The sequence below is a fragment of the Electrophorus electricus genome, chromosome 4 (genome assembly GCF_041902795.1).
Source record: "Electrophorus electricus isolate QZ-2024a chromosome 4, ASM4190279v1, whole genome shotgun sequence".
In the NCBI taxonomy this organism is placed as follows: domain Eukaryota; kingdom Metazoa; phylum Chordata; class Actinopteri; order Gymnotiformes; family Gymnotidae; genus Electrophorus; species Electrophorus electricus.
In genome coordinates, this window is record NC_137500.1 from 12052292 (window position 1) to 12066866 (window position 14575).

Sequence of the window (14575 nt, forward strand, 5' to 3'; positions counted from 1 at the left end):
ATCTGATAGATTTTCTGCATTCTTTGAATGCTTCAAGTCTCCAACAGATTGGTTGCAGGATTACTATGCGCATTATTTTAAACATACACAAGAATCCACAAAGACTATACTTATAAAAGGTAACTTCACAAAATGAAGTCAGCATTGTTTTATTACAGTCCCAATGCTGCTGGAAGCAGGGGGCGAGTGGGCATTTGACCTAACAGTTCTGGGAGGATACCTCACCCCTTTTAAATTAAGATGAAACTTTTTTTTTGTTTTAATTGGAAATGAAAAAAACATAATTCTTCTTAATACCTTGTAACACTGACCTAAAGGCATTAACCGACAGTTAGTAGCAGAGCCAATCAAAATACAATTGAAATGGGGGGTGGGACATTCTCCAAAATGTGAAAGCAGCATGGTTGGACAATGAGTGACTTCACCAGCTCGCTTGTCCAGTAAAAAAAGCACGAGCTAATATACACTTGGCTGCCATTTGTATTATCACCTTATGTATATTTAATACATTTCTGCTGCATTTTTAAATGCTGCTGCCAAGCTAATATTAAGCTAATATTTAAAGTTCTTTACACATGCAATCTAGTAGTTACCTATTTGAGGAAGCACAAAGAAATGAGCAAAACAAACAATGCTGACATTGTTCGTAAAAAGGGTTGTTGAGACATGTTATTGCTTTATAGTATAAACTAAGCTGTTGGTAATGCTGAAAGTAAGGCTTAGCTTGGCAGTAAGTATTATAGAAAATGACCCAGATGGGTTTTTTGTCACTTATAGAAGTAAAGGATGAAAGAGGTGATAAAACAGTTCCAATCTACACAGAATTTATGTTTGTTAGCTAGCTTGCTAATGCCAGTACAGGCAAAAGTTTGTTTATTTATTTGTAGCACCAATAAGAACAGTATATTTTTTGAATAAAAAATATGTTTATTCATTTTAAATGTAGCCTTTTCAGTCAAAGTCTGATTAATGTATGTACTGTGAGGTTTTATAAATATGGCTATAAAAAAAGTTACATACAGCACATACTTTGGATATACTTGAACATACTTTGAATATTTGAATGTCTGGAAGTTAGGCACGTTATAGCATTATAGTACATGTGCTAAAAGTAAGTTTTAGTTAGTCAGTACTATAGACAATGAAGATGTTTTTGTCAAGCAGAGAAAAAAAAGATGAAGCTCTGATGATACCTGGACAGGTATCTTAGCCAATTTATTAAACTTCTGAAATTATGACAAACCATTATCAGAGGGGGAGGTCATTCCATGGTTCAAATCTGAATGGAATAGGATATAGTTAGGATGACTTAACATGGTGGATAAATTACAGGAACATTCACCCTCCAGTGAAAAAAGGCTTGTGTTGAGAAACCATGGAAAAAAAAGTTCCCCTTGTATTGTGTATGCATAGTATGCGGAAAATACTATTTGTCTATATTATTTGATCCAAGGACCACAAATTATTTATGCCTCATCATTTTATGTCAGATTTTACAAGTGGTTTTAATTCTGCTTTTGAGATAATACCATGCTCTCATCCCATTCAAGTAGATAGAATTGTGTAACCAGAAATAATTTTGGTATTATCAAGATAACTGCAGAGTGAACAACCTTGACTGTGTCTTTCATCCATGTTTTGAGTGGATTGGTGCTTTAAAATCAGAAATTAAATTTCAAAATAATTTCATGCAGTCACCAGGAATTTACTCTTAAATACAGCTACATAGACCAATAGTTCCAAACTACTGTCACCAGAAAATGAATTCAGTAACATAAATTTTGCTCCATCATTTTTGAAGGTGTGGGGTCTCAGCTCTGTCTCAGCTTACTCTAAAATCACTAAGAGATCTTTAATAGTCACTTTTTATATGGAATTATCTCGATATTACCACATAAATTGCACAGATGCAGCAAATACAATACACATGCCTCAGAAAAAGTAACTATTTCATTATAATGAAACAATTAACCAAAACCCTGACCTACACTGCTGTAAGATATTTATATTTTCTCAGTACAGTAACTGGAATGGTGTGTGTGTTGATAGTTATGGCTCTATCCCTCCACTTAGTCCCGAAAATTGAAGAGGACGATTCTGGACTGCAGGGAGAGTTTACAGTTTAAAGTAATAAAGGAAATCTGCTCTGACCAGTGAGAGCTAACATAACCCAAGTCCACTAAAGCCAAACTACGCTGAAACTTATGCAATGGTCCAAAATTTAGTTGGTCTCCTGACCCAAGGTCTAAATCCAGCTGGTGTCCTCACACAAAGACTAGCTCCAGATGCTGGTGTCCTGACCCAAAGTGTAGTTCCAGAAGCTGGTGTCTTCACCCAAAGTGTAGTTCCAGAAGCTGGTGTCCTAGCACATTCACACTTACATTTACGGCATTTAGCAGACACTCTTATCCAGGGCGACTTGTAAAAGTTCTTTTTTGACTCACAGAAAGAAATCCTAGCCAGTATAGTAGGTTAGAGTCCAATACACCAATTAACTAGAATACTGTAGAAATACAGGGATCAATTCTGATGCCTAGAAGTACAAAATACATAAGCTCTATCTTAGACAATGATAAGTGTAGTAAACAATAAATACTAGAGTTTGTTATTCATCACTTTCTGGCACAAAGTGTAGTTCCAGAAGCTGGTGTCCTGACCCAAAGTCTAGTTCCAGAAGCTGGTGTAAAGACCCAGAGTTATCCACACAATGATCCACTACAGCTAATTTCTCCCTAACCTATGACCATGACACATATCAGTCAATATGAGTCAATTGCATTTATCTGTTCTCCATACACACACACATGCACATGCATGCACACACCACTCTCCACACACATGGTCAAGGACTATTTAAAGCTTTGCATCTCTGCATCGTCTCCTTATCTTCCTTCTCTCTGAGTCCACAGCAGTGAAGATTTTGACCTTCAGTTTCCTCTCTCCTTCTCCCGGTGAACTGACATGAATGGTAAATTGGCCCATGCGGATGCAGCATGGCCAAGAAGAGTGAAGCATGAAGAGAATAATTGCCTCAAAGGTCATCCTGCTTTTACTTCTTGCAAGTGGCCTCTGCTCCACAGGCAGCCTGTGAATGCATGTAACACGCACCATTTGTGCTGGAGTGCGGAGGAATAACAAGGTCCTGCCAGTACCTTTCAAAGAGGCCCCACACATAAGCAGACGCCCTACACACCAACATGATTAGGTATCTGCAGTGGATGAGCATTATTATCTGTGTTTCTTGGTGCGATTGGACACCAAAACATGCCCTGCACTCACAAGCACATAAATAATGCAAAAGATTTACGCAAGTAAAAACCCAACAATCTGTGTCCATGATCCTCTAAGACAACAACTGAACATCTTAGACAGCAAACAACTATATTTTGATACTTTGATTCTGGGTGAATATGTATTGAGCATTCCTGGACTTGTTAAATGAGTCATGTTATGTGTGCTCTTCTGGCTGTGAAAAAAAAAAAACAAGATCCAAAAACCTACATCGTGCTCAGTATGTAACACTACATTCTGCAGTGTGGAACACTATCTTTTGAGTAATTCCAGCATTGTGTGTAGTATGTAATAATATATCCTGCAGGAAAATTTTATCATTTAAGTAACTCCAGCATCATATACAGTTTATAACACTATATTCTGCAGTGTGAAATGTTATCGCATGAGTTATACCAGCATAGTATACAGCAGGTAACAGTGTATTATTTTTACTGCTGTAAATGGCAAAGATGGGAAGAATATGTTAATAATAAGACTATTATTGGTATTACAGTCATTGCTGGGGTCTGATATGCAAAATACAAAAACATGCCCAAAAACATATCTACATGTTTCAATTACTTGCTTGACTGGTCAACATATTATTAATTTGCTGCAAATAAATATGTGACTCCACATTGAGGGACTCCACAGTGACTCCACATTGACCATGTCCAAATTGACCATGTCCTTATTATCTTGCAACACATGTCCTCAAAGGTTTATTTATGTATTATTCTTTTTTTTTTTTTTACATTACCTCCTTGAACACCACAGTATGGGATCATAGAAAGTTCCTTGTGTAATCATACCACAATCCAAAACAGTTGCATCTGTCTTACACAGATGAAGTGAATGCTGAATTTATTCACTGTCAAACAATTCACTGTTAATTCCCACCAAGCGAGCTTGAATATCAAAGCTGAATTAAATGGGAACATCACACAAGAAGCACACTGCAGAACTTCAGAAAGACTTTGGATGGTTTTGCACTGTTATGGGTGCCAACGGTAAGACTGTTCGCTCCTCAAGCTGCCAAAGTGAAGTCATCTCATTCTGCTGCTTCATTCATTGTCAAGTGAAACAGACAGAGTGGAACAACAGAATGTGGAGGTCATAGTGGAGCAGCAGGGGTTGAGACTCCTGTTATGTCATTCATGGCCTGGTCATTATGGGAGCCATTATTCACCCTGCATCCTTTATTCAACAACCAGCATACTTTATCTAAGCCAGCAATGAAATCAATTAACACTAAACTTCTCCAAACATTCAGCACATTTTCTTGACTTTTTGACTTCTCAGGGATTCAGGAAAATGCAATTCTCTTTGGATGGTTTTGGCTGAACATGCTGGTGTTTTGATTTCCGTCTGAAAGCAGTTGCCACCTTTGAAAGAGCAAATAAAATCTCCCATCAAAACAAGAAATTATGTTTATTTTCTTTATGTTTTGTGTGATTTATTAATTTTTTTGTCATTCCTTTTTTTTCCTAAAGTCTATGTATGTTTCGATATTTTACTGCCCAGTAAATGATCTTTCGTGAGAAGCAATGATCCATAATAAATCCACAAGTTCATACACTGTGGGTCTTCTACCCTCTTGTTAGCACCATTAGGAGGAGCTCCACACTGCAAAAACTCCTCCACTCTCTGCAGGCATCTACAAAACCAAATCACCATTCAGCAACGCTTATAGATGAATGTTCCCGGGTCATTAAGAGCTGGCTTCTAATCTGTGCAGTCTTAAATGGGTAAGTGTGCTTCTGGAGGAGGGAAACAGGTGTCACCACCCATAGTGTCTAAAGTCTCAGATCGGAACTACACCTCTCCACATTTTCTCTACCTTTCACCCTTCACTAGCCAAAGGCTTTTGTAAAACTTTTATAAAGACCATATCTAAACTTTTGCATTGTCTACACAATGGTGTCTACACAGGGGGAAATTCAAGGAAATCTTGTTGGTGTATATAAGATAATCATTTATTATTACTTTTGGATTGCGGGGAAAAAATAATAATTTTAACAAACATAAAAATAAATGAGTCATGTATAAATAGCACACTGAGCAAAAGCATATCATTACTGCAGAAAGAGCTTATCACATTGTGAACTATTAGATTAAATTCTTGCACTCTGCTTGGTAAATACACCCCTGCTCAGATTAAGTCCAAACCAAATTGTCTGTAAAATAGAGGAGATAAAATGCATGCAGATTGCTCTTTGTTCTACATCCTGTATGTTACTCTCTCTCTCTCTCTCTCTCTCTCTTTCTCTCTCTCTCTCTTTCTCTCTCTCTAAAATATTCTCTCTCTAAAGTGTTATCTGAATAATGAATAAAAAGGTGCTGTGCTGAGGGGTGGTAGTGAGTGAGTCACGAGGTGGGCTGGGCTGGAAGTCAGATCTCACACATACAAACACACTGTGATGAAGGCTGAAGGCAACGACCATACCATACCTTGGAACCAAGGTCCAACTGTTGGTACATGTGTGCCCTGACCACCGGACCAAAGAGCCTGCTCTCTGGCACAGATGCCAGAGCACCCATTTCACCTTCCTGAGTGACAGTCTTGTCACAGACACACACACAGACGCACACACCATTTGGGAAGGAGACACATCATCCTGTACATTCCCAAGCCGAGGAGCTTTGAGCTAACTGACTGTCTTTCTAACAATAAAATAAACAATAAAATAAACAATAAAATAAACAATAAAACTCAAAGGTTCCATTTAATAAAAAAAAAACCAAAACATTTTGCAAGTTAGTTGTGATTCATAGCTCAAAAATTCAGTTGCTCTTGGATGATATATAAACAGTGCCTCAGCAAAGTTACTTCTGTGTACTCATTTAAAATTTATCCTCCCAGACGCAGTGAGTTGAAAAGGAAAAAAAAAAATTTCATAAGTGCTCCATCTAAAAAAGGAAAGGGAGTTGAATGATAATATGAGCCCATAAAAGACCACATACTGGGATGGGAGAGAAAGATAGGCCACAATGAGGGAAAGAGACAGAGAGGCTATATTATGAATAAGAATAAGGTTTTTCTTCTGCAGTATCATCTGATAGAAAGCTATGGAAAATGCCTCTGGCTTCATCTCACCTTTCTGAGCTGATAGCTGATACAGAACTGTGGATTTCGTCTATAAACATATAGAGAGTTATCTGAATAAACAGATATACTGAGGCCTCTTTATTTCTTTTGGGCTCTTTGACTGAATGTCCTCTTTGTGTGTTCCCTTTGACCAAGCCAAGTGCAGTAGCAAAGAGTCATTGAGAGAGGCAGAGGAGTATATTTTAGATTCACGCTGTGATCTCACTCAGGGTCGGCGTCGGGATGCTTCGTGTGACAGCGTTCACTGAGAAATGGAGCAGGGCTTCGGCTTGGACTGCACCAACCCTTTAAAAGTGTGAGTATTATCCACATGAACTCAGTTGGAGTGGATTACTGACAGCGCTCTGAGCTGTTTCAGACAACTACATGTGTGGGAGGGTTGCAGATCTAAAAACAATGACATGGGAGCACCATGAGCAATCAAGAGGCCTTAATAGATAATGGTGAAGCACAGGGCCATAGATTAGGAAAGTACTGAAACATGCAGTATACTCTTATTGAGTGTGTCTGTGGAGAGGAGATGCTCTGTTCATTAGCATGAGAATAACTCTGGCTTTGCTCTGCCAGTGGCTAGTAATGTGCACTTTTAAAGCCAAGTGCATCATCAAACGGCACCCTACGTCATCCATCACTGTGGTCCATTCGTGTTTCCAAGTCTGGCTTCCACTTTTCCTTGCATCCGTCTCCTCCCTTCCTCCCAGGAGAGAGCCCGGCTGCGCTTCTTTCAGTGGCCAGTGCTGTCCAATTCAGCAGGGGGTCTTAAGTAGGCCAATAAACCGATCTGGAGAAGACTATTGACGGTGGCTGAAGTGAAGACGAGGCAGAAAGTGATGCGATATGCAAGGGTCTCGGGGTGCTGAGGGTGCACTTTCAGACAGCAGGACACTCTCCCCTCTGGTCTCCAGCAAGAGCCTGGTGGACGACCTTGTCCTGTGCCCTTCAGCTAAGTGGCTTAGGAGGGAATGCTGACCCCCCACTCTAGCAAAGACTACAAGGGGCAGGAAAACAACAGTAATGGGCCACAGTGCAGCGCTGATTTGCCGGGCCTTAAATGTGGGGCAGTTGCGAGCAATTTTTGGTGCAATTACTTGTCTATGTTGTCCTTGTGTTATCCCTCTCTTGCCTCAGAGACGCATCATCTAAAGAGTATCATGTAAAGAGCATTGGCCTGTGACAATCTGGCCCTCTCTGGCAGCCTCCACTCTGGCTTTGGCTCTGGAATCCAACATGGCTGCTCCCACAAGCATGACGTGGGCTAGGTGCCTTTAAGCACAGCCCGTGCACAGCTACATCCACTCTTCACTCCTCGGCACATTCACAACTAGCCAACAAATAGCTACAGCCACAGATGGAGGTAGTGGGAGTCCACTTCTCAGTAGGAGGCTGTCTCGTGTCTGGTGGAGGCCCAACCCAAAGAACCACCATCATGTGCGATGGCCTGCCACACATGGCCAGAGGAAGTCCCCTGGGAGGGGGACTCGTGGGAGGAGCTCAACCTTCTGCTCATGCTGATGGCCCCCATCACCTCACAGGGACTGTCCTGCTCCACACAGATGTAGGCTGGTGCTTTCCTCCTTATTAAGCTCCAATCACAAAAAAATAATACAAATTTTAAAATGGTTGGAAGAAGTGCAAAAGACCAAAGTGATTTATGTGACATTTGCATATCTGCCAAGGGCTCGGCCCAGGAGGGGATTATATTAGTAGGCATAATTAATTCTGCCATTTTTCTTGTGTGGTTGACACCAGATTCTCCCATTTATTGAGACCATTGCATGTTATCTTAAGTAAAAAATGAGATGCCTGAAAAGGAAGTGTCGGCTTATTCAGAAGTCCAAAAGTCATCACTTCACTGGAAATCACATACCCCTGTGCAGTGTCTCTACAGACTGGAGCAGCACACCATAGATGAATGCACACACTTGTTTAAAGCCATAGGTTTCTTCTCATTCAGAGCTTTATCGGTCTGAAGGCTTCAGGAGCACGCATTCCTGGGATGGGGCTCTGAACCCTGGACCCCAGCATCACCCCCTCTGCAATGTCTCACACAGCTTCTGAGGCACCCTTCAATGCCTGGTCCTTTTCTCTTTTAGTCAGAACTGGTGTTAGTACCTGTCTCTCATTGTCATTAGTACCTCACTCTAACTGGCATTAGTCCCTCAATCTCACTGGCATTTATACTTCACTCATTGTCATTTGATTAGTACTTCACTCTCACTGACATTAGTATCTCATTCTCAGTGGCATTAGTACCTCACTCTGTGGGATTAGTATATATTAATAAGTCTCTCTCCCTTCAGTACCACACAGTACCTATGACATCAGGGGTACACATATAAACTGCAAAGCCTCTGGAAACAGTAGCAAAGAATATGGCAGTACATTTGATTTAGAAGGCTAAATTCTGCATGTTCAATAAACATCCTGTACATTAATCATACTTATGTATAATGACATACACAGCTCCTCAAAAGTGAAAGACAACAAACAAACAAACAACACCCCTCCCCCCCAAAAAAAGTTAATCTAGCATTTATTTTAAAGTGCTTCTGTAACTTATCCAGCATCCATAGAAATCTAATAGAAGGCAATCTAAATCAGAATTACTGGGAATTGTCTAATTGAATTTCCACAGCCATATTGACAACTGCTGATGAAATAGTTGTCACAGTTATATGTTTAAAATCCCCTGCTCCGTATTTAGGAAAAGGCACGTAAGTGCCCTTGCTGCTCTTCTGAGTATTTCTGTAGCTCAGCAGGTGGAACAAGGTGTTAATGAGACTGCAGTTATAGGTTTGATTCCCAGGCAGTACATGCACTGTTGTGATAAAGATATGAAAGATGCTCTAGAGTAAGACAGCTGCCAAATATTGAGAATTTTTTTTTTTTTAATCTAGTTCTGTTTATCAGAACAATGAAAGTGCCAACAGAGTCACATAGAGGGGCTCTCTCTGTGAGCCAGTAGTCTCTTACCTTATGTTTCCTTCTCTAACACCATTCACAGCTCTACAGCTCAATAAGTAGCATTTTTAGTGCCAATGCCAAGATCATGACTCGTCTAGCTTACTCTGCCCTCTGCCTCTAGCTGCGATATAGGTTCTCTCTCTCTCTTACTCTCTGTTTTTCTTTCTCTTATCGAGGTTTTGTTAATGGAACAAGTCCATCATGTCTTTAACATTTCTGGTGAAGTTCCAACAGTCTCTGGTGAGCTCACACACACACACCTATGTGTGCACAAACATACACACATGGATGTACACACACCCTAACTCACAGCTCAATTTTCACCAGTGAGCCCCAGTGGAGCTGTATGTGCCAGCTCCCCCAGTGGAGCTCTGACATCTGTTAGGGTGTCATCATTGCATCTCTCTCCCTATTCGCCATGCCTGCTCCACTCTTTCTTCCAGGTTTTCCAAGACATCTCCTCCTGTCAAGCCTCACTCTGCCCGCCGGTAACCTGACCTTTTGCTTCCCCCCTACCCCCACCCCCATACCCCATCTAGAGTTACTCTGAGACACCGCTTTGCCCTCCCCATCCATCCATTAGGCATCGGTCCGTTAGCCTGCTATTCTAAGCGCACATGATTGATTTTTCCTTCCTAAAGGACACCTGCCAGGACTGGTGGGCAGGCTGAAGGCTACCCTGCCCAGGATTCGATAGAGGAACGCGTTGGACAGAGTGCTTAGGGGAAACACAGCCGCCACACAGAAGCTGTCACCCTTGCACGCGTGTATCCGTAGCACACAAACGACAGTGTGAGAGTTTGAGAGCGAGGCGGCAGAAAATGGAGCTCACTTCAGCAGGGAGTCACCCAGTGCTGTCCACAGAGTGAGCAGCGCTGCACTTGCAGCCTGCAGCAGAGTCTGCTCCGGGTTCAAGCTTGTGCTTGTGATCGTGTCTGGCTAATCCCGCAAACCCTGCCTGTGTGCTCGAGGCTCTAATTAGAGGCTAATGCATGAGCAGTCTCCCCGGGTCACTCAAAATTAGCAATAAGACTGTATTAAAAGCCTACTGTATTGTTCCTTAAAAAAAAGAGCGATAGAGAGCATAGAGAGCGAACGTCTGGGGTATGTCTGTTAAAAACCAGCTTTAAAGCAACACACACTGGTCTTCTCAATGGTGACAGAGCCTAATAAGCATTAAAACAGAGAGAATTAGTAGAGAAGCCCCAGTTTATGTGCCACAGTGGGACCCATCTCTGTGCTGTACACATGGAAGAGAAAAAGCTCAAATCCTTAATGTATTTTAATGCGATTAATGCTCATAATGGATGTTTTTTTAAATGGGCATCTAAACAGAGTTTCTCATAGAGAAGCCTGTGTGTGTGAAATGTGCTCAGTGTGCATGTCTACATTACGGACAGGTGTAGAGCAAAGGATCAAAGAACAGAGAGGCATTTGAAAAGGCCCATTAAAGCGCTCTGAAATAAAAGCAAAGTGCCTGCAGCCATTAGAGGGAGCCTGAGTATTATCTATAATTTCTTATCAGTCATTCAGGTCTCATTGACCAAGGCCTGAAGAAGAACTTGTGTGTGTGTGTGTGTGTGTGTGTGTGTGCGTGTGTGCGCGCGTGCGAGTGAGTGAGTGAGTGAGTGAGAGAGTGTGTGAGTGCTGTTAGCACTCTGAGGCCTTCTGTTTCACAGTGGACTAACAGGTCATAAGGCAGGTAAATGGGCATTTGGAGAGCTCTAGGGGGAAAAAAAACTGCCATCTTACATACACAAACATACACATAAACACACATACAGGAACACACAAGGAAGAGAGATGTTGGGCTATGACAACACCAAAGCACATGGATCTGTCACACAGCCTGCTTTCAGCTTCTTACATCTTCATCAAAAGACTGCACCTTCATCTCCAGCTGAGCACTGGAAGCATGAATGACCAAGTTACACTTTTATCCACTTCATACCCCCTCACATATACTGCAATCAGAATTTGATACATAATGAATACTGACGCTGTCAGGATGACGTATTTAGGATACGGCGTAAATCAACACGGCTGCTGTAGATAAATAAACAAATCCAATTAAGGAGCATGTTAGCAGGGCTATGCTTACCTCAGCTTCTCTTCCACACGCACACACACTGATCAGAGCTACCAGGCCCCCACCTTCAGCCTCATGCTGCCTGCTAAACCACCTGCAACTGTCTGTAATTTACAACCTCTCTGACCTACTGCGCATGCCTGTGCCCATCGCTCTGTCTCCATAGGATGGGTGTGGCCTTCTCGTTCTCCCAGCTATAGCTGCTGCAGCAGGACAACCATCGATCTGCTGCCCTGAGAAGAATACTGATCAATGCTCCCTATCTGACACATTCAACAGGATTCACCATCACACCCTTGACCCTAGACTCTGACTCTCTCTCTGTCTCTCTCTGCATTTGTGTTTCTGTGTGTGTGTGTGTGTGTGTGTGTGTGTGTGTGAGAGAGAGAGAGAGAGAGAGAGAGAGAGAGAGAGAGAGAGAGAGAGAGAGAGAGAGAGAGAGAGAGAGAGTGTTACAGGAATACCAGAATCTTCTTTGAAATGCCAGGTCTTCAGGAGTGAAATTATCTTGAATCTTTTACTTTAAGGCAAAGCCTTATCCTTTCAAATATGCAATATTTTCCTCTAAATGCTGCAGTTTATTACAGACAGAACTGAGCTTTGGAAATGGCAAGAGATCATACAGTTTCAACATTCGAACAGAAGCAGGTATACAAACACACACACATATATATGCACCCATACCATGAACAAAATTATGGGAAATATCACAGGGAACACATATCATCAAGCTCAACCATCTGGTGAGTTTGCCATTAAAAAAAAAAAATCTATTGTTCTTGGCCTCGTGGGCCACACTGTAGCAGGCGTGTGCTTTTGGATCAGAAAGGGTTTGGAAAGCTTCAGTCAGATGGGCCAGGTGCATTGTCTCATAACAATCCCACATGCAGGAAGCAATTAGCCATCCGTGTGTCTGCCTGCCAGAGTTCCGCTGGACCATGCTGCGCTCGATGCCGCCTCCAGCTTCAGGTCAGCACGACAACGGAACCCTCCACGCTGTCTGGCCCTTTCCCATGTCCATGCTGCAATCTGACATTTCAAACCCATTCAATCAAGCCTTTAATCTTAATTAACATTTACCACAACGGAGCTGGCTAGACTGCAGCTTTCCAGAAGAGCTCGGGTGGGCCACAGGGGACTGGCGGTCGGTTTCAGACCCTCACGCATCACTTAAGGCAGGCGTTTGGAAACCTCATCACTTTCCCCTGCATACAGCATGAAGTTCGGCATATTAGATCCCTTTTAGTCGCTGCTTCTATTTACTGTGTGATCCAAACATCAACAGCCTAAACTGATGAAAGTAAATTAATGGTGATTAAAGCTGGCTTTATGAACACACATATGCATTATGGCTTTATGAGCAAATGTATGCATTATGGCAAGACAAAAAGCTTGCAGAGGTCTTCTAGCATTTACACAATCAAGACATAATGTGCAAGGAGCCCTGTTTGGATTCTGCACTGGCAAAGCAACAATTTTAATAATTTAATTTGATCGTTCAAAGCCAGCCTGTTTCCTTCAACAGACAGCAATTTAAATTTCAGGCAACTAAGCAAAACTAATGGATAAAATAACAGTTATTCAGCAGGGCTCCTCTGGCGGGTGAAATGCATTTCATTTAAAGATTAGCGCTAAGCTGCCCTCTCTGCTCCCCCTCTCTCCACGAGAATGTCACTGTAAGTGATTTGGCTTTCAAGGGACACGAGTGAGTGGGAGTGACCTTTCGGAACAGGGGCGATACGACCGGACTGGAAATCAATGCAGATACAGATAAGGATCTCTGCATTAAGAGACCTTTTCATCAAGCTTAAAAAAATTAAGCATTTATGGCATGTCTGCAGCATGCTCCACAGCGCCCCCTTCCTGCGGTCTGAGTGATTTTATCTGTGTCAGTGCTGAGTGAAGGAGGCAGTTAGGTTGTAGGTATCTGGGGAGAGGAAGGGAGGTAAAACCCTCACAGTTTAGAGGGAATGCTCCCATCTCCCATCGGGCCAAGATTTGAGCTCTTGGGACATAAACAGAGGGGAGGTAATGGTGGAGTCCTGCAGAGCAGGCAAGAAACTCCACATCCTAAAATTAGGTTCCTCTCAGCAGCGAAGCGCTCTTGTACGTCAGGCCTCTTGGCTGCAGCGCTTGTCTGCTTTCAGATGCAGTGCAGGGGCGCCTGCTGTTGCTGTGATATAAAGAGGGCCACTGAGGATAAACTTAGCTATGAGGGCCATGAAGTTTCAGGTGGAGTTAAAAGACCTGCCCCCACCCCAACACAGTGGATTTCAGGGACAGGTTGTCTTTACCATATTTTTCCCTGCAGGCTACACAACAAAGGAGCCAGCGTTGATGTTTATAGAATACAGAATGTATTTACAGAATGTATCAGATGCAGCTTAAAAGCTATGCACAACTGTAATGGACCTACTGCATTACACTCGACACATGGGAACAATCTCATGAGAGGGGACACAGAGGATAAGGCTCTTTCTTTCTAAATATATCTTTCTCAGATATGCACATGTACACGCACGCGCGCGCGCACACACACACACACACAAATACACACACACACACACACACACACATGCACATACACAGACAGACATATTTGGCATTACTGTGCAGAACTGCATGCTACCTATGATCATAAGGTCTCAGACAAGACCACATATTGATCCAATGCTTTTCAAATTCTGGTAAGAGAAGAAAACAAGACACCTGCTTTGATTTTGTGTACTCTATCTATATTCTGCACCTGATTCACATGTAGGCAGGTAGCAACAATGATTTATCAGCCATAATCTCATAATTCATGACATCCTTTTAAATGTTCTATGTCTGGATAGAGATGTTCATGCATATCTACGTAATCAGTGTCAATCCATCATGCAGATTAAAGAATATTTCAGATGCCTACATTTTCTAATGTTCGAACAATGAAACCTTGCAATCTACATTGTAGAGCATGCACAATTAGGCCAGTAGGCTGCTTTGCTTCAGATACTGTTGTTTCCAAATTGCATAAAACCCAGTTGTGAAGGAACGTCCAGGTTGCCACGACCACCAAATGGAACAGGCATGTAGGGACCTCATGTAAGCACTCTCCACATACAGTTAACTCTCAGTTAAGCTGGCTCGTGGCATGTGAA

General features: G+C 42.1%; 1 protein-coding gene across 3 annotated transcripts in view; it reads right to left on the reverse strand.

Moving 5' to 3' along the window:
- Positions 1-14575, reverse strand: part of LOC113573671 (leucine-rich repeat and immunoglobulin-like domain-containing nogo receptor-interacting protein 1) — an 89453-nt gene that overhangs the window by 8685 nt on the left and 66193 nt on the right. The window contains exon 2 of one of the 3 annotated variants that reach the window (XM_081712430.1): positions 12516-12640. The exons of the other annotated variants lie outside the window; for them this stretch is intronic. Coding sequence (XP_081568556.1) covers positions 12516-12602 — 87 coding nt within the window. The 5' untranslated portion in view covers positions 12603-12640. The remainder of the gene's footprint in view (positions 1-12515; positions 12641-14575) is intronic. 3 annotated transcript variants of the gene reach the window in all.